The 20,219-nt window shown below is 40.0% G+C and overlaps 2 protein-coding genes across 2 annotated transcripts in view; one reads left to right on the top strand and one right to left on the bottom strand.

Moving 5' to 3' along the window:
* Window positions 1-3,718: 3,718 nt before the first annotated feature.
* On the top strand, window positions 3,719-15,114 carry LOC106956768 (iporin). Its single transcript, XM_015047798.1, has 10 exons — window positions 3,719-4,054; window positions 7,255-8,528; window positions 9,029-9,239; window positions 9,348-10,226; window positions 11,466-11,542; window positions 11,703-11,877; window positions 11,971-12,076; window positions 12,166-12,212; window positions 12,738-13,392; window positions 13,894-15,114. Exons 2-10 carry the CDS (start codon window positions 7,281-7,283, stop codon window positions 14,003-14,005), a joined length of 3,510 nt encoding a protein of 1,169 aa, XP_014903284.1. The 5' UTR covers window positions 3,719-4,054; window positions 7,255-7,280; the 3' UTR covers window positions 14,006-15,114.
* The window catches only part of cimip2b (ciliary microtubule inner protein 2B), an 8,643-nt gene continuing 3,535 nt past the window's right edge, over window positions 15,112-20,219 (bottom strand). Inside the window, exons 2-6 of the mRNA XM_015047802.1 lie at window positions 19,316-19,482; window positions 17,313-17,467; window positions 16,554-16,680; window positions 15,416-15,607; window positions 15,112-15,282 (exon numbers count right to left, since the gene is read on the bottom strand). Coding sequence (XP_014903288.1) covers window positions 15,197-15,282; window positions 15,416-15,607; window positions 16,554-16,680; window positions 17,313-17,467; window positions 19,316-19,482 — 727 coding nt within the window. The 3' untranslated portion in view covers window positions 15,112-15,196. The remainder of the gene's footprint in view (window positions 15,283-15,415; window positions 15,608-16,553; window positions 16,681-17,312; window positions 17,468-19,315; window positions 19,483-20,219) is intronic.

Genomic DNA, 20,219 nt, shown 5'->3' with positions numbered 1-20,219 from the left:
AGTTATGTCACCCAAATCCAGAGATGGATGGAGCACGCACAAAATGTACTCGAGTAAGACTGAGTAGCAGTACGTTAGCATATTTGTACTCGGGCAAAAGAAGGAGTTGCCATCCAAGAAGTTACTCAGGTCAGAGTGAAAAGGTACACACGGTTACTGATCATAACATCAATCAAGTAATATTTTAAAAAATACATCATCAGACTGACCAGAATATAAAGTTATGTGAAAATGTTGGCATTTTAAAGATCACAATGAAAGCAATTCATATAGACAACATAATTTCAAAATAAAATCTGTGAAAATACATATTTTCCCAGATCAATTTCTTTCAGTCTATGACTTATGAAACCGTACCAAGAACTACAGGTGTGTGTCTGGTGAACTGTGGGCTAAGACTCTGTTCTTCATTCAGTGAAGTTACTCACAGTGGGTGGAGCATCCAGGAATTTTACTCAACAGTAGCAGTACTTCATAGTAAAAGTAAAAAGTACATTTTAAAATCTCTGCCCAAACCTCGACAAACTGAACTTTTTGAGTCGGTGCAGAAAACCTCTCATTGGTTTTGGATTTTTTGTGTGTGTGTTTCTCCTGACCGAGTCGGAGCACAGCTCTGTTTTCACCAGGGTCGTCATGAGGGGCCAGTCGAAAGCAGACTTTGGAAAACCAATAATAAAAAAATGTGTTTTGTTATTATTTATGCGACATTCTATTCATACCCAAGAATGACAAACTATCACTATGTAGCAAAAATATATCCTCACACTCACAGTTTTGAACATAAACTATAGAAAGAAAACACAAATTCACATGAAAAGTGTAAAATTTAAAGTTAAATAACCATGGATCATGGGTACTTTTGAAGATTACATTATCAACATGATATAATAACATTTTAGACATGCACTAACTAGCATTCAGTACAGACTGCTGAGCAACAGAGTTTGAGCTCATAGAAATGCTGATATCTTAAGAGTCCGGTACACCTGTAGTGCAGGTTAAGAGATTGTTATAAGATCTGTGGTCCATCAAGAGCAATTTAAAACTACATGAAGAGAATCAGTTCAAGCATATTGAAAACTATGTGCTCCGAGTAACAGTAGATCAGCTGTTTTGTTATTCTTCCCTTTTACATGCTAAGCTAAGCTCTAGTAGCTCGATATTATCTGAAAAAACAAACTTCTACTCATACGTTTCTGGACATTTTTCATAAAATCTACTTAGCAGAAGCCGTGCAGCCCCTTTAAGGTTCATATTACCTCTGACGTGAACTTGTCCTACATTACCAGATTAAAGTGTACTTTGGATGCCTCCAGATAAACTTTGACTTTGGTTGTCATTATAAAACTGATAAGTGCCTGAGGATCACTGACTCTGACTCAGGCCACCGCTTCTGCCAAACGTCCACCTTTACAGTAACACATGCAATGAAGGAATTACTGAGAGGCTGACTCCTCCCCAACCCAATTAAAGCATTTAATACAAGGAACGGGAGACGGCAAAGGAAGCCTGGAAAGCAGCATCTTCCACAAGCTTCATCTGCAAACAGCATGACTACGCTTCAGGAAAAAATCATCATCATTTCTGTTTTTCTGTCCCTTATATGTCTCACACAGGTGGGTTGAGATGCCTGTTATGATTTTTAAAGTTAATGAATATTTCTTGTATTGGATTTTAAAAAAAAAAACTCAATAAAAGAGCTTCTAAACGGTCAAATATTTACTTTTGCAGGTCAACTCAGTACCTGTTCCTGACAACTGGGACAGTCTGATCCAGAGGACGAAGCGATCGCTGCTGTGGCGCTGGAACAGTCTGAAACCTGTCGGAGCCAGCTGCAGAGATCCTTCAGAGTGTGGCACAAACCAATGCAGGTAAAACCGAATTGTGAAGCTCAATAATACTCTATTTTTAGTCACCACTTTTACAGCACCCGATGATAGTGAATGTGTGCGTGTAGACACTCCGTTTTTAGCTATTTATGGAAGCAAATATGACATTTAAAGGAGAAAGAAGGAATCCTTAATGTGACTTACACATCTGAATGTGATCACATTTCTGTGAGGGTTTCACGATGTGTCCACATGAGTTTTGCGTGGCTTGATAAGAGTCCAAGTCAGAGTTCAAGTTGCAATTAACGCTTCTGCTTATCTTTTGCAGGAGAAACATTTGTTCCTTCTGACACTCCATCTGCACAGCAGACCCACAAACACAACTCTGAACCAAATGGAGCCTCCTGTGTGAAATTCCTCCTCTGTCGATATGGTCAAACTAAAAGACGTGAAGGAAGTTTTTTGTAATTGTTTTGTTTTCATTTCAAATAAGAGCCTTTATGGAGGAACCTTTGCCACCATCAGCCTCATCGCTGGGCTGGTTGTGTAATCTGAATGTATGTTTGATAAGAAAATACAAACGTTCACCCTCAGTCTGTGAGCTCTGACTTTATTGGCACATGTTGTTCCTCTGATGTATTTATTTGTATATTTTGTAAACATTGTAAATATTCAAATACACTCTGCCTTTTTCAAGAGCTTGTACATTTTTTGTTCAGTGTTACAGCAAATTAAAATACTCCCCACATTTCTTGCCAGTTTTAAAATAAAAGGAGCAAGCAAATTATTCTTTGATACGAATCCATCCCTACACGTTTCATGATAAGCGTTTTACAGATTACGTTAGGGAACTCCTTTCTGGGCAACCAAGTATGAACTTTATAATAGATTAGAATAGAATAAAACAAAAACATCAGAAAACTACATCTAAAAAAACAAGATTAAGAATAATATATTTTAGAGGATTACAACATCAAAATACTGTGCATTTGTCAGAAACAGCGCACTTTTACCCGAAGGATCATTTTTGAAAATAAACAAAAAATCATAATGTGCATGTAAATATAATGTGCATTAAAAAAATACAACAGTCTAATTGCAATTTGTGAAACATAAAAACTGTGCAGAAAAACAAAAATGTTGAAAACAAGCAGAAATATTATTTAAAATGAGTAAAACTGCGCAAACAATGTCCAACAGTGATGTAATGTTTTAACCAGAGGTTTTCTGTCTCCCACCACCAACTATTAAATGTCTCCCTATGATTGAATGGTTTGAACACACCGTTTAAAGAAATTTCACAAGATCAGGTTTTCTTCTGCTCGATTATACTTTTCAACCAGTAAGCGGTTTGGACTGTGTCTTTCTCAGCTGCTTTACACCAAATCAAACTGAACCCTGCAAGTAAAGCAGAAAACCCTGAGCTTTCTAGAAGCTCTTGAACTATTCTGATGAAACAAAGAACGAAAAAGGGTTTCCTTTTTCTTCCTTTACCACTAGAGGGCGACATAGGTCATAAAAAATGAGTGGTGGAACACACTGGACCAGGAGGTTTTACACGTTTCCCATTTAGAACTGTCTGTCTGTCTGTCTGTCCGTCCGTCATCCCCCATTTATTGATTAAAATAATAATAATAATTTCTATTGACATATTTCAGGTTTTTAAAACTTAATTGTTTTTCTGCTTCACATAGTCAAAATATTAAGCAGTGGTGAGTAAATGCTACAAAATTTTATGCTGATGGTTAATTGACGCTTTGAACGACGCGGTTGCTCTATTCTATTCTATTCTATTCTATTCTATTCTATTCTATTCTATTCTATTCTATTCTATTCTATTCATATAAAGAACGTGTTGCCATTTACCCTACCTTGTGTCCTGGATACTTTTAGTAGCAGTCTTTCTTCTCTCTTCTAATTGGCTGAAGACCTCGTGACGTAGCATCTCCGGCAGTCTGAGCGGTGCTGATGTGGCGGCGTGGGGGCCGATGATGATCGTGTGTGTCCGCATCTACATCCCGGACCGGTTTCATGAGGGTCTCCAACACAGTTAGCATGGATAGATTTTAAAAGTGGATGCTCTATTTTTTTTTTTTAGCTTTATTATTATTAAGAAACTATACAGTTTTGTGTGAACCTGGAAGAGAAACAAGCTTGTGAAATGTTTTCATGAGGAATCTGCAATTGGAAGGCGCTCATCTACTGTGACTGACGGCTGTTTTCAAGTAGGGTTTTTTTTGTTGTTGTTTTTGTTAATGCATTGGTGCATAAGTGCTGCAGTCTGCTTCTTCTTGTCAAAATCATTTTGTTTTCTAATGCTAATAAATTGCTGTGCACCCGAGCTGCTTCGAAAATTGTGCTGCTGCCATGGGTGCTTTGGTTATGCATGTCTGCACAGACTCTCTTTTATCTATCATGTTGCCCTACTTACAAAATCCTAGTGAAAAACAAACACAACTTATTTTAAGTGTTGGCTTTTCAAATCAGGGCAGGATAACAGAGGAATATGTATTTTATGATCAATGCCTCATGACATGTTTGCAGAGTGTCATATTTTATTAAAACTCAAGAAAAAATAGTAAGACGAAGTTCATCTTTGGTGCATTTAAATGAATTGTGTGTCTTAGCTCTTACAATCTATCTCAAAGCTACTCATCATATGCATGCGATCAACAGCAAGTGGAAGTTACTACTACAATTAGCCATTTGAAGCATTTTGTTGTATATTAAGACAGTTCTTATAGGAAATTACATCAAGTATTAGAGAAGCAGCTGATCTGCAGGAGTGAGAAAATTTTCCAGTGCACAGAATTTTCCAGTTTTAAAAATAAAGGTTGTTTCCAAGTGAAGAACAATAAGGCAGCTGCTAATCTCCCAGACCGTTCTATTTCAGAAAACAAGCTAAATGTGCTAGAAAAAGGTTAAACAAAGCTGTATAATGAAAATAATTAAGGTCTAGATGTCAAACCTGGCTAAAATGGCCTTGCAACTCAGGCAGGACATTTTAGAGTGAGCTGGGCATTAAAAATCCAAGTAAACCTTTATAATTCCAAAACTGTTTTAAGGAAAAGTGGATATTTCCTGAACAATCACAGTGCCAAAGAGATCACTGAGGAATGTTGTGACTAAAGCACTCCAAATTAAGAGTCATTAAGTGTGCTATGTTTTTCAATCACCACTTCTTAATTTAGACATTTTGGTAGTGTAATTGTTTTAATGTTTTGGTGGAGAAAATTGATTAAAAATGCACACTTCTTCTTAATTATGAACTTATGTAAGCGACTTTTAAACGTAATTCTGAAAGCTGACATGCTTTGATGTACAGTAAAAGAGAAATAAAACATGGTTGTGAAAATTTACAGATACAAGACATAAATATAGTAAATAAAAATACAGTTAGAAATCTAAAAAGTGTGGTCTACATATCCAGATAACTTCTTTTGGATAGCTTTTAGTAAAATTCATGGGAAACAATTCACATTTCTAATATTAACGAATATTAGTAAACAAAGTTTTATGAAGAACAAGGAACATGATGTCACCATTCCCACACTGAAACACGGTGGCGGCAGCATCATACTGTGGAAATGATTTTCTTCATTTTCACAGGAAAATTATTTATACTTATGGAAAATCCTGGAGGAAAAATCTTTTAGATGCTGCAAAAGACTTCAGCCTGGGGAGCTTACCTTCAAAGTCTAACACTATCATTTGTGATTATAATATGACAAAATGTTCAAGAAACATTTTTACAAAGTAGCGTAGAAGTTACTTTCCACTACATGTCAGGCAAATGTCTCTTCAGACAAATAATTGCTCTAAAGTCCGCCTTTATCCTCTTCAATATTACACAGTAAATGCAAACCATTTTGAGATGGGATGATATTGTCTCATTAGAGGCTGAAATCAGAGATAGCGAGCCACATTATGATCACAGCAGGCTTCGGCCTCTGCTTCCATTTAACTGTGACTCCAGTCCGTCGTAAATGGCTGGCATGAAGCGACAGACATCCAGAGTCCAGTTAATCGCAGCCATCTCTGTGCTGCAACCCGATGAAGGCGGGACTGATCCACTTGGACCCAGAAATTCTGCAGTCCTCCTCGGTGGCTGGCCTACTTCTTTCTAATTGAATCAAACTCTACTGCAAATCAGCAGGGATACAATAAGTCCATCCATTTTCATATAACAAACATGTATGAGCAAATGTAGATTACCTTAAAATGAAGCAGAAGTTGGTAGTAGCCAGTTACATTTAACTGAGTAAAAGAAAAAGTATTTGTAATAGTAGTATTTCTGCATAAGACTTTTTACTTCAGTAAACAAGTGCAGTAAACAATAAATTGGCGCTGGAAGTACTCTATCCTGTTCTAACATAAATACACATTATCTACTGTAAGTAAAAATTCCATAAGTTATAAATTACTTGTAAAAGTATCTTATGTTTAAAATATGTTACTTTCTAATTATGTTATTTGTGGGATTTTTGTTTTTGTTTTAGTTTTTAAAAATACTAGAATTTGCACATAACTTATTTTTTTTTGTCTATAATATTAATATTTAGTCTCTAGAATTAGACACAACCTTGCAAACATAATATTTTTTTTTTCCTCACGCAGTTGATTATCAGCATCACATTCCTGCTGAATCCCTATGGTGTGGAAGCTGCAAGGCATTTTAGCTAATTTGGGTCCATTTTCTTTAATTAACAATGACAGTGTGTAATCTGTTGTGTATTTGATTTTATATTTAATCAACTCTAGAACCTGGTAAAGAACTGTTTTTTTGTTGTTGTTGTTGTTGTTTTTTACTTTGTAAAGAGCCGATCAGATGTGAAGGTGCATTTACTTGTCAGCAGTGTCGGCGGAGCATCTCTGCAGTGCAGCTGCCCTAGTTACAGAGCAGCTGACTAACTCTGTGTGATTGTGGTTGGTCCGAACGGAGAGGAAAAGAAAGGAGGGGTTTGTTAGTGGTCGACTGAATTATGGAGCGCAACACTCGGCTTAGGCCCAGAGGCACACATCACAGAGGGAGTTTGAGGTCTGGTGGTGCAGACTGCGATAGCAGCATCCTGTAGTTCTGCTTAGTGTTCAGCTCTCACTTTGTTTTTTTCAGCCTGCTTTCTTCTTCTTTTTTTTAATCAGGTGCTTTGACACCTGAATAAATCCCAAAGGTCACAGATCTGAGGTTTGGGATGAAAAAAAAAACAAAAAAACAACCCAAGCAGCTTCACAAGGATTATTTTCCTTCTGACCTCAATCACAAATGAAAATTTAAACAGCTGATCCAAAGCTTTTGTTTTTGTTCTCATCGAGATGCAAACAACCTGTACAAGCTATTTAAAGATAACTCGTTTGGCTTAAAAACGTGCATAACCTCAGCATTTTTTTCTCCAAATCGAAACCCTTATGTGTTTTACTTCTGCAGGATAGTTTTAGGAACATGGAGACAGCATGATCGGGGCGTCCACTCTCCCGGGTCACGCCTTGCTAGCGTGCCACTTCCCAGTGGTGCAGCTTCCCACCTGGCAGCTTCCGGTCCAGGCCCTGTGCAGCTCCGCCAAGAGGCCCAGCCGGCTGTGCTCGTCGGGTCTGACCCGGGCGGTGTCCCTCCCGGAGCAGGACACGCTCAGTCGAGAACACTGCTTCACGGGGGGACGGAGGCCCTTTTCCAGCAGCTACAGCAGTCTCCGTGAGGATCGGGTGGAGGAAGAGGGGACCAGCGACAGCAGCGGCAGGTACGATTCCAACTCGTCGCCAGAAGAGACGGGCTCCAACAGCAAGGAGGAAAGCTGCGGAGCTGCAACCACCCAGCGCTCACACAACTCGTTCCTTCCCAACCCAGATCTGGATGAGGACGAGGAGGACGAAGACAGCGATGGAGACAACCTCCACAGGTATCGCGAGGATTCCTCTTTCGTGCTGCACGGAAACTCCAACTGGTCGCTGAGCAACGGCGGTAGCGACGCACTGCTCCATGAGGACTTGGACAGCGAATGGATGAATGAAGGATTTATGCTGGGGATGGGAAGGAACCAACACTGGCTGTCTAACCAGATGGACTCGCTGCAGTCAGGATGCCCGGGTTGTGCTGTGAGCAGATCTGGCATCGCTCTTCTGTCTTGTTTGGAGCAGGACTCAGACAGACTGCGAGAGAACATTTTCAAGGAGCACAAATGTTCCCCGGAGCTGCTGTCCAACGTTCACGCAGAAGACGCGAGTGACTCCTCCTGCAACAGCTCAGACGGTGTCCTGGTTAACTTCTGTACCATCTACAACAAAAGCAACAATCCTGCCACGCCTCAGGATCTCAGCAGCCCTGCTGTCGACCCCTGTCGGTCGTCTGAGGGGTCTGTGTTCCTCAATCTCCAGCCTGTTCCTCAACAGGCCCAGAGAGAAGAAGCTGAGCCGACACCGTCCGGCCTAGATTCAAACTGCAACCTTTACTCCCAGGAGCCGGCGGCTCCCGGTCTCTCTGTGCTGGAGGTTGCAGATTTGGTTGCATGCATACGAAGTCAGGACACGCTGGCCATGGGGACAAACCAGAAGTACTACAAGCTGGTGACCTGTGACCTCTCATCCCTGTCGCCAAGCCCCGCCTGGTCTAGCCTCACCAGCTGTCTCGAAGGGCCTGACAGAAGCGGCACCATTCTGGCCCCTCTTGACTCTAAAAAGGAAGGACCACCCAAGGAAAACATGGAGGTCGGTGTGTAAAAAAATATTTAGATTAGAAATTTCACAGTGAAGCACAGATCAACATCAAAACATACTTCATTCTTGTCAGATTCACAATGTGAAACTTAGCAAATACTTAATAAATATTCATTTCTGGAAGATTATAACTCGGCAAACTGTTAAACTGCAAGTAAATAAAATCAAATTAAGAACATTTATTGCACTAACAAAACAACACATTAGATGCAGTTTTGCGTTTAGAAAAATCTGCAGTCGCTGGGCAATGCATCATCTAAAGCAAAAACGGTAACCTTGACAGTGAACACTTGCTACAAAATATTTTTAAGAAAAATAATTATTATAGAAAGGCAAACTGATGAAAAACAGGATTCTTTGTGGAAAATAAGTTGAAAATTAACACGTTACAAGTATAAGGTAAAAATGAGAATTTTTTTTTTACAGCAGGTAAATTGCTAAGTTATGACAAAAACTTTGCTTAGTGAATAAATACATATTCTTTTTTTAAGGCAAGCGACCACCAGGTTGCCACCACCTCCACTGCCCCCTGCAGGAAGCAACATTTGCAGGGCACCCAGAGCTTCTCCCACATGCCTTGTTCGCTGTGCGGCAGCCAGCGTAGCCCACATAGCAGCAAATGCCAAGAAACAGGAGCTGAATCCACCCAGCCATCTGTGATTCAGGAGCGGGATTACAATGATGTAGACGCCACCGACACGGGTAAGGAGAGAAAGTTTGATATCTTTCTTCTTTTTGAGGGAGAAACAAATAAAGAATCCAAATTTAAAATACTGTGTTTAGCTGATGATAACGTCTAATTTCTGTCAGGTGTTTGGTGCTGCGACGAGGAAATGGGACGCTGCAGTAAGCCACGAAGGCCGACATCTTTGCCTATCCAGCCGTTCGTTCTGCTCCCCACAGAAAAGCCACAGTGTCAGCCTCAACTCCTAGGAGGCCTGCTTGACCAGTACCTAAACCAAAAGAGCAGCAAGCCTGCTAGCTCCCCGAACGGACTCAAGTCCAAGGAGAAAAGAAGCCGGTGTTTGTCCGAACTCCAGCCGTCTCCAGTGGAGAGCCTCTGCCCAATATTCTTGGAGGCAGCGTCCAGCTCTGACACCTGCTCCACCTGCACTCCGAGTCCAAAATGTTTCAGCCGCAGACACATGTGGAGTCCAAAGTCCCAAAGAGCATCACGAGAGGCTAATCTTAAACCGATGGCCGAGTCTCAGGAAAGCTCAAGCTTAAACTCTGCCACAACAAACAATCAACCCAACGTTGTTAGGATTCCCACCCTTCAGGACCGGATCACCCTGCAGCCAGAGCCAAATCAAGTTACTTCTGGATCCAAAGATACTAACGAGGATCCCAAAAAAACTGCTTTCCATTCAAAACCCTCCCACATAACACCTGGAAAACCTGACTCGAGCCTGCGAGCGTCCCTTTCGCCTCCCCAAACCTCACAACCACAGCGGATGCTCCAGCAGCATCAGCCCCTCATTGCTGCAGCTCGCCTCTCTTCTTTAAGCACTTTCCTCTCCTCAGACCTGCATCCCAAGCAAAACGATGAGCCAGAGAGGCTCAGCCCAAAGCCACCTAAGAGTCAGCACAGCCAGTCTCTGATCCTGAACAGCAGGCCGCCCGCAGAGTTCTGCCTCTCGCCGGATACATCATACGAGTCGATGTCTATCAGTCATCTGCAGAGGAAAGGTGAGGGTCACCTCAGGACAGAGGCACAAGCAAGCATCAACGAAGTGTTATGGACTATTACTAAATTTGAATCTGGAAGACAGTGAAAATGAACTATTGGTTGCAACAAAATTTGCCCAATGTTGGTATCATCTTGCCAGGGATAAGCTGCTAAAAAAAGCATAAAACCTCAGCGTGCTGCAGCAGTGCCTTCAATACCCTGAAGGGGCTTCCTCTCAAACATGACCTATTTTTAACCATCCCTGCTCAGGATTGGTTGAGCTCTCTGCTCCCCAGCCTGAGTGTGTGTGTGAAAAAAAAAAAAAAAAAAAAAAAACAGAGAGAGAGACTGCAGACTCCAAGATGAGACAAAAACTGATGGAGCAGTGATAAATATTTAAATCGTACCTAATCATTTTTGCCCCAGTGCCACCACAAGCGCCACTTAATGCAAAGTTAATCAGATACATCGGATTCTTCCACAGCATTTATTCGTAGTCGGAGGCATCTGCAGCAGCGGCAAAGAGAAAGAGCTGCAGGCAGCTTCAACACGCATAAAGAATTTACCGTGACATTTGCATGGGCTACTCTGCATTAGATGAAAGACGAGAGGCAGAGCAAAGCACAGAAAAGAGCAACGCTGCCGAAATGGAAAACTGACTCTTCTGTGTTCAGATAGAGTTCACATTTAAAACGATTAAGAACATTATTGAACCATAAAGGTAGTTTGTCATGTTTAAATGCAGGCCTCCTATGCATCGGTTAAGTATTTTCCACTTCTAGATAAATATGGAAAAGAACAAAGGAGTGAAAAAGGAACGCTGACATTTTCAAACCTCAATTTTCGCTGATTGAAAGTGACAGCGATTCACTGTTTAAATGTTACGTCCATTTATTTGTTTGTCCATCATCCATCTGTTTGTCTATCCATCGTCTTCTTACTGTTTTTGCAGATTCCTCAAACTAAATTTATGAAGAAATGAAGGTAGAAGGGAAGAAAAAAAAGCACCAAAATCTTTTGTTTTTCTTCTAAAATTAAGTTGTAGTTGCCTAAAAAATGATAGCACTCAAATGTTTCTTATATGTTTTAATAACTAATCGGAAAATATTTAAAAGATTTGTGTCAGAACCTCCCAGCAACCAGTACTGGCTTTTAGAAACAAATGGAAAAAATACTTTAAGCAGTTTTAATAAAACTGCTACCAGAAATAGCAAACTGTAAAGAAGTCTAGATTTGTGTTTCTTGTACGCTGTGTCCAGGTTTGCTGAGAGCTGTGAGCGGTGCAGTGGATCTGATCATGGCTCATTTTGGAAGTAGCAGAGACCCAGAAGAAAAGGTGAGTCAGCAGAACTAAGCACCAAGAACAACGCGTCCCAAGAGAAAGCATGACACCAATAATTCAGCACAAGAGTCAAATAACTTGTGTCAGCAGCAGGACACACATTACAGCACAGTCTGCATCCCTTCTTTTTTTGTTGTGTTTCCTGGCGGCACAGATGCGTCTGGGTAACAGCTCCTACAGTCCCACCATAGCCGGCCTTGTCCTAGAACACTTGTGTCCTGCAATTCAGAACATTTTAGAGGACGGGCTGAGGGACCACAAGCTGGATTTCATCATTGGGCAGCGCCGCAATCACTCCTGGAGTGTGGTGGAGATCTCCACAACAATGGGTATTTGCAGTTTTGCTTCCCGGTGCTTCGACTGGCCGGATACTTGTAGATGCTTGAGGGATAAATTCACAGATATTGTTATCTCTGCTGTAGGTCCGTCCACCAAGGTCCTCCACAGCCTCGTTTCCAAAATAAAGCGGTGCTCCGAGCTCACCAGCCACTGTATGAGACTGAGAGCCTTCCTCATGGGCCTTCTCAAGTAAGACCTGAAGTCACTTCCTTTCTGCTGAACCATATGAGAAGTTGAAATACAACCTGTACTTTCTGGGCTTATTTCTTGTCTTGCAGCTTGAGAGCTTTGGAGTTCTGGCTTAGTCACCTGCAGAGTCAAAAAGGTGAGCCAATGAACTGGGACAGCATCGTAACGTAACAGGTGTTGTTATCCTAAACAGGTATCGATGAACAAGCTTTTTTTTTTTGTCTGTCCAAGCTTACCAGTCTACAGAATCAGCTCCTCTATTTTCACCATGGGCCAGACCAGTAAGCAGATGTCAGTCACTTGGTCAGTCTCTGCTCAGGCAGAGATGCTGTCCTGAGGTCACATATGCCACAAAGTTTAGAATCTCTACTGCGACACATAAATGCAAATAAAATAAAATAAAATAATAAAGGAGTGACTGAAATACTTTTGCAAGATACTTTCAGATTAAGCACAAATCAATCTTGAGCTTTACAAAAAACCTGAACATATTTGTAGGATGTTGACTACTGCAGATAAATGTGTGGCATCTGGTTGACAATCCTTGTAATTTGGGTGTTTAGAAGTAAAGCAAGACCAGACACATAAACTCCGACTCTTACTTTAAACTTCTTTCAGAGCCATTGGAATGTCTGTGGGGTTTGTTTTTTTTTTCTTACAGATGTCGTTACTGCGTACTACCACACCTGGGGGTTCCTGTTCACGTCACTGAGTCGCTGTCAGCCTCTCTTCCAGGAGCTGCTTCTTCTCCTTCAGCCGCTCTCAGTGCTGCCCTTTGACCTGAATCTTCTCCTGGAGCCACGACTGTTAAGTCAAAGACAGCTGTGTCCGGAGGAGCGCGACGCTCTCCCGCCTCAGCCGTGCTCCGCCCTGCTTGTGACCAGTTGGCCAAAGCTGCAAGCCAACAGAAAGTCGGAAAACGGCAGGCGAAACAGTCAATCGCACCGGAGAGAGCAGGAGTTTCTACGGTCTCAGAGTTCAAGCTGCTGCAAGCAGGATTATGGGGCCACGCAGAACAACAGGAATCCGCTTTCGGCTTCTTTGTCAAACAAGCCCGATTTTGTGCAGAGTGTAGCAAAAGCCGTGAACGTCAGCCTAGATCATAGAAGTACTACTTTGTTTCAAACCAATGCGGACGGTAGGGAGAACGAGAGAGAAGTGGAAAAAGACCGCAGAAGCCAAAACGCAACAGCTTCCGTCCAGGAAGACAGTCCCTGTCAGAGCGGCCTGCGGTGGGCCAAGCTGTTTGGAGCAGCTGGTGTTTCTAGCAGAGCTGAGAAAAGGTCCCAGCCTCACACTGAAGCACAAAAACGAAGGTAATGAGAAGTAACAAACGAAAAACTACATTTTTAAATAAGGCTGGGCAATAAATTCATTTTATGAATCAAATTTTCTGTTTTTCAGGATTTCATTTTTGGAAAATGTGATTTTTTTTTTTTGATTTTTTTTTTTTAAACCAATGCTGAAATGGGTTTCAATAGTTCAGAGTGACGTCAGCCTAACCGAAGTTTACCTTCTTGTTTGACAAGTGTGTTTCACAGCTTCTATTTATTCGGATGTTGAATTCAAGTCAAATGCAAGACAGTTTTTGAGAATATTTTGTGTCCTCCTTCGTAATTTCGGAAAAGAAATGGAGGGGAAAAGGGCAATTAAATTTGAAAATTGGATTTGGTCAGAGATTTTATTTTTAAGCAATATTGCCCAGCCTTAATTTTAATTTTAATTCATTTTCAACTGTATTTTTTTTTTCAGTAGCTTCTGTCATTTTTTCCCCTCTGATTAACTTCCTTCTATTCTTTTCTTCTCCAAATGCACAGGCGACCATCTCAGTGGCTGCAGCTGGACAGATCTCAGATTGGACTTTTGGCTCAGTCCATTAGATCCATAAAGCTGGGACCACCTCAGACTGGCTTGGGTGCCGAAAACTAAATCATACCTATGTGACTACTTACTCTAATGACACAAAATGTTAAGTGCAGAACAACTTCTACAAAGTCCGATTAAACTTTTTATTCTGCAACAAAAACACTGCACCAAAAAAAGCACAAGAGCAGGAATATTACCACAGTAATGGGAGACAACTAAATGTTATCCAGCAGGAATACCAACATGTCTTTCCATTAGGGATTTTATGAAAAGATTATTATTTGTAAGGTTAAGGATGTTTTTCTAATTGTTTTTCAGTTTAAAAGTAGGGATGTTTCAAAACAAATAGTGTAAAATTGATGAAAATTTAATTGTGCAATTTTTTAAAGTTACATTCAATAGACCAATCTGACAGGTTAACACGTTTTATTCTAAGCTCTCTGAATCACAGAAAATGATGAAACACACATATGAGTATTTTCTCCTTTTTTTCTGTGAAGTTTCTGACCACAGTTTGATAAAATAAATAAAAGCAAATACAAACATTTTTCTTAATGTCGAAATGAATAAGGTTCAATAAGGTGCAATCTGGATAATCAGGATTTGGTGCTTATATATATTTTCTTTGTATTTGCTTGCATTTCTACAAACCACCACAAAGATTAGGTTTTTATTTCTAAAGTAGGTAAAACAAACAAACTAAAATATTCGTGTCGGTGCCAAAAATATCAAACCCAGCAACTTTTATTCTAACCAGCTTCCTTTCCTGTTATATTCCCAGCATGAACTCACTGTAGGTGCATGAACTAAGAAACATGCAGTAGGTGCTCTTATCCTTCAGTGATCTACAGCTTGGTTGTACATTTGGTTTTGGAAATTTTCTGGTTTTGTTGTTGTTGTTGTTGTTGTTGTTGTTGTTTTGCTGCGCTACAGTAAGCCCCCTAGTGGCTGAGTCGTGTATCACATGTGCGCCAGGTATGTTTTAACAGACTACTCAAACATTTTATGAAGGGAAGAAAAATGTGTTTGTTTTTTTTCTTTTTAACATTTGGAAAATGGAGGATTTTAATGTGAAACTTTTTTTTCACATCTTCAGTGTTTTTGTTATTTCATGGTTGCTCCCTCTAATGCCCTGTGACAATCAGTCTCTCAATAAAGACCTAAAACACTTTAAACTGCAATCAGTTTTATTTTTCTAGGAGGTTGCTCGCGGTAGAGAATTGTTGTGCTCTATGGAGGGGAAGCAGGAGGCTTTCATGGATCGGTAATTTTACTGAAGGTCTTTCCATATGCGACCTCAGAGAGCCGGCCGACCGTACCCCCCACCATAAACTTGTATCCTGTGGGGGTTTTTGCAGAAACATGCGTCACGCTTTAAGCTCACCAGTAAAGTTGCGTTGGCTTCTACATCAAGGTCTTAAAGTTAACCTTAAGACAATGATCTAGAAGGTCTTACAGTTTTGCAGCACAAACCTGGTATATGCCCCGTGAATCCTGGGATCACGCCTTTTTTGGATGAATAGAACGTGGGCAGGTGTGTTGGATCTCTTTCGTCTGCCTTCAAGCGTCTCTGATGTTTCCCATACTCTTTTAGTGCCTGATTGGTGGTGATGGAAAATCCTTTGCCATAGAAGTTGTGGGCAAATGGCACATGTCCTGTAAACCCTGCGAAAAGACATCACTCTGTATGTAAGAGGAGAATGGCTCTTTATCTTTTGTCCAGTGAACCCCTGTTGAGCACGTTTGAAGCACCGCCCTAAACATTTTGGTTTTTAATTCTACGATGACTGTTTAGGTCAAAAGGTTGAAACTTGGATAGAATAACAGGTTCCCACAGAACAATAAACCCAAATACACATCAAAACTGAACCAAGATCACAAATCAGACATCTGGTGTGGCCTTTCAAAAAGCCCCACAGCAAATCCTACTGATAGTTGTTGAATTTGAACTTGGTTGACCAAGTTTTACCTTTTGTTATAAAATAAGTGTTCATAAGTGTTAATAATAACTGTTGTTGCATTTGCCAAAAAGCCCTTTTTTGTAATAATGCCTTCACTAACAGGCCGGTTTTTGGATGTCGAACAGCAGCCATTCACCCCAAAGGAAATGTCCAGAATATTGCGCAACTTCCTCAGTGGTACATTTTCCATAGATAAACCAGAGACAGTACTTATATACATGGCATCCTGGTCAAACTCCTGTCCTCTAATTAAAATACAGGGATAATATTGTCTGATATTATCCTGGAATGGGATAAATCTAATCTAACACAAAGCAAGTAAAATAGGCTCCCCATCCTCAGCAGGAAGAATGGCAGGCCTACTCAACAAATGCATCACAAAACTTCTCTAGGGCACAAATGATATGTTGTGTTTTATGTTTATCTGGTCGACGGCCCTTTCTAATGCTGCCCAGGGTAACTGCCGACATGGCCCATATCAAAAACCTGTTGCGAAACTTTAAAACTTTAGATTAATATTAACAGAAATAGAAGTGACCTTATTTACATAAAGTTTCCATAAAAAAGAAAGAAAGAAAGCAATCAAACTCTAAGATTGTGAAGAGGTTCTCGTCTGAATAATTAGAGACAGATTCTTCTGTGTTCTGTACCTGGGATGAAGTACTTCTTGGGGTTATCATCTTCCATTTGGTAAGGATTTCCTGGAGGAATGAAAGGCTGTAAGGACTGGTAGACAAACACCTTGTCCAACGCTGCTGTCACCGGAGATTTGGCTCTCTGGGTGAAAATCACAGGAAAATTATCAACTTACAGGACTTTTCAGATGTACTGATTTCTTTGTGCCAGGTACCACAGCACACCTTCAGGGGTCTGGTGGAGTCTATGCTTTGATTGTTGTGAGCCTTTTTGCCACCAAAAGGCAGACTACTAGTGCTGTATTAGATGGGTAGTCATAATGTTAGACCCTGAAGTTACACTTTCTGAAAAAGTGGTAACAAAAATCTAAAAAGGTTTTGCAAAAATCTTGCAAACCACTAAATCCAAGAGTAGTGCTGGGATTAACTGATAAACTAAAAAGATCACACCAATAACCCTTTTGAAATGCAATTATCACCAAAGGGAAATGTCCAATATGGATGCAATTCGGTACCAGTGCAGATCTGCAAAAGGTATAAAAATGATTCAATTTGCAGGGAGCTTGCTATAACTAAAACAGACACCAGAGAGCAAGTGAGGTAGATCCATGGTGCAATCAGGCAGTTGCTGGAGCAGCAGACAGTCCAGTCCAACACAAAGAAGGACATTGTGCGTTAAATGAATTAGCTTTTTTTTTTTTGCCAACATTATTGTGAAACAAGAAGAGAGAGGTGAAGCTAAAGATTTGTGTGTAAGAGAGATAATGAATTTACTTCAAGGTGTTCACTGCCATAGGTGTTGATGCTAGGAAGACGCTTTGATCGTTGCTGGCGCTTCACCTGATCTGCCAGATAAACTTCACTCTGTGCTTTCTTACAGGTCACATTGTAGTTGCAGCCGTAGTAGTTCCGACTTCTTGGAATGAAACCTAGCAAAACATCAACATTAAGGGTTCAGTTTTCGACTATTTTAACAGAAGTTTTGCTAAGATTAGGACTTTGTGCGTATGGACTCCGATGGCAGTCGAATTTTACACCAATCCTACTGTGAAAAATTGTTGAATACTCAGAACATGCAAACTCCTTGCAGAAAGACTCCAAGCTGGGATTAAAACCCACAACGTTCTTGCTGCAAGGCAGCGGTGCTACTCCACCACGGTGCAGCCCTAGAACATTATCTTATTTCAGTAATTTAATTCAAAAAGTGAAAATTACTTATATTCATTTCATAGTGTTACATATTTCCAATATATATGCGTTCATTTCTATTATTATGGTTTTCTGCAACTACTAAAATATATTTCTAAGAAAAATGTGAATAACCTCCGATAAAACACTTTATTTTCAACAAAAAGAGAGCTTCCTGAATAGTAATGTCATATCTTGCATAGTCTTTATACTGAATACTTGGTATAGAGGCTCATTTTGCATGAAATGCTGCATCGGTGCAAGAGATGATCACCCTGTGGCTTTCTGAGTTGCTAAGGAAGCTCTGGTTGTTTTAACAGTGGCCTTCAGCTCATCTGTGTTAGTGGCTCCGGTCTTTCTCTAGAGCTAAACGGCATAGATTCTCTGTGGGGTTCCAAGAGGGCAAGTTTGGCAGTATTAGTAATTTTTTTTTACAGGGTGAAAAAACTAAATGAAGTGCATAAAGAAAGCTTGTCAGCAGAGGGCAGCATGCAGTGTCAGGAATATTGTTTTGATGCATAACCATGGCAACAAGGTACCGGCTTTACAACTTGGAGCAGATGATCAGCATCTCATGAGCTCAACTAATACCTGAACTATGAATCTAAATCCTAGAGGGGTTAAAAAAGAAGGCGTCATGGATACAGAAGGTCAAGCCGTCTCCTCCGTTAATCACATCCCCAACTCCAACATCCCGGCTGTCTAACCAGACAGGAATTTAAGGGGAGCGGCAAAAAGCAAATGAGGAGTAGTTCTTACTAACTTTGACATAACTGGCAATAAACATAGAAATAAATAAGTAGCTTGATAAAGAAATTTATGTGCCAAATACTACATCCAACAAATGAAAAATAAGTACTTTCCCAGGTTATTTTACTATACATAAATTAATATTTGTTTATAATTTTCAACAGTATAAACTTAACATAATTGTTGCTTAATTTTTTTTTATTCCTCTTTGTCTCACTTTCATGTTTATTTATTTATGTTTCTGTATGACAGTCATGAGATTTTCATACAGAAACAGTCTTCAGTCAGAGGCCTCTTCAGCTTCACTGCAAGGAGATGCACAGCATCACCATCCATAATGACTCTTCAGAAATACCTGGTTGATATGCATTATGACAACATCTAATTTCCCCTTTGGAATAAATAAAGTATTTTTCAATTCAATTAAATTCAAATATAATATTTTCTATGTTGTTTTGATTTAAAATCAGAACTTTTGAAATAAAAAAAAGACAATATACTGAATTTGATTCAACTCATCTGAGAAACTGAAGGACTTTTAGATGCTGCAGACATATTTTCTGTTGCTTTATCATAGTGATTCACTTCCGTTAGCAGGTTTTGTTAACCACCTGCGTGTGACCTTTTTAATCCCCTCTGCTGTATCACTGTTTCACTTCACTTGTCGCCTCTCCTGAATAATTAAGCAGTTTAGAGATGTCCACTTTGGTCTCACGTTACTGTTCACAACTCAGAAATTTATTGCAAGAAGAAGAGAAACACATTTTGTCGTTTGTGCATCTAAACAACCAATATCATTATTACATTGCGCAGGGTAAATTGGCCAACTTATTCAGTACCTGTGTATCCTGGTATTGACTTCCGAAACACGTCATCAGGAATGTTTTCTGACAGATGAGTTATGTCCGACTCTGGGTGCCATGTCCTCTGAGACAGCAGTTCGGCTGTGAGCATCCCGTAAGGTTTGCCCATGCTGAACCTGAGTCCAGGGCAGTGTCCTGTGTACCTAATTAATAACACAAATAAACAAGCAAACAATTTATGGCACCTTTCTGTCAGGGAATTAAACCTTATATCCCTTCAGGTGTTTTGCACTATAGGTTCTGACAGGTCAGTTGGGGCAACCGTCAAAGCACGACTTTGGACAAACAGGTTATTTAACAAGCAATTGAGATTCAGATTCCCTTTTGATTCAGAACTTTGCAGAAGACCAACTGTTGTTATCGCTCCAGCAAAAGGAGAATCCCTCCTAAAATGCACAAATTGCTCTGAAGAGTAAGTAAATCAAGGCAGAAGATGTGATTTTCACAACTAAAATGTATCAACTGTGAACGCCTTCAGACAAAGTCTTGTACGTGCCAGACCCCCCCAAGGAAATTTAGATGAGGATTCAGGGTAAATTTTTTGAACTACCCTGAAATAATCTAAACCAGAACTCAGTCGGTGGAGACACCCGAAACATTTGTACTTTGACATCTCATCAATGAAGGGACTGAGCTGAACTTGACAAGGCTGTAGGAAGAGAACACCAAATGAGATAAAAGTCAATGTACTAAGAATACATTTGTTGTGGCCTATTTGTTAAATGCTTTCCAGTGATTTATTTAATTATTTATTTATTTTATTTTTTATTTTTTATTATTTTTTTGCAAATTACTGAGATAAAAAACAATTAACTCCTAAAAAAAAAAAAAAAAAAAAAAAAAAAAGGTTTCGGAAAAAACTTTTTTTTTAAAATTAATT

The sequence above is a fragment of the Poecilia latipinna genome, unplaced genomic scaffold (genome assembly GCF_001443285.1).
Source record: "Poecilia latipinna isolate Pla-1442-1.1 unplaced genomic scaffold, P_latipinna-1.0 Scaffold843, whole genome shotgun sequence".
Classification (NCBI taxonomy): Eukaryota; Metazoa; Chordata; class Actinopteri; order Cyprinodontiformes; family Poeciliidae; genus Poecilia; species Poecilia latipinna.
The sequence above is the reverse complement of the archived record's forward strand: the minus strand, read 5'-3'. Positions and strand labels throughout refer to the sequence as shown.

What these genes read in the sequence shown, in the direction of transcription:
- LOC106956768 (XM_015047798.1), top strand. Translation starts at nt 7,281, where the DNA reads ATGATCGGGGCGTCCACTCTCCCGGGTCACGCCTTGCTAGCGTGCCAC. An exon ending in TGTAGACGCCACCGACACGG is followed by an intron (nt 9,240 to 9,347) that starts GTAAGGAGAGAA and finishes AATTTCTGTCAG; the next exon opens with GTGTTTGGTGCTGCGACGAG. An exon ending in CAGTCATCTGCAGAGGAAAG is followed by an intron (nt 10,227 to 11,465) that starts GTGAGGGTCACC and finishes CGCTGTGTCCAG; the next exon opens with GTTTGCTGAGAGCTGTGAGC.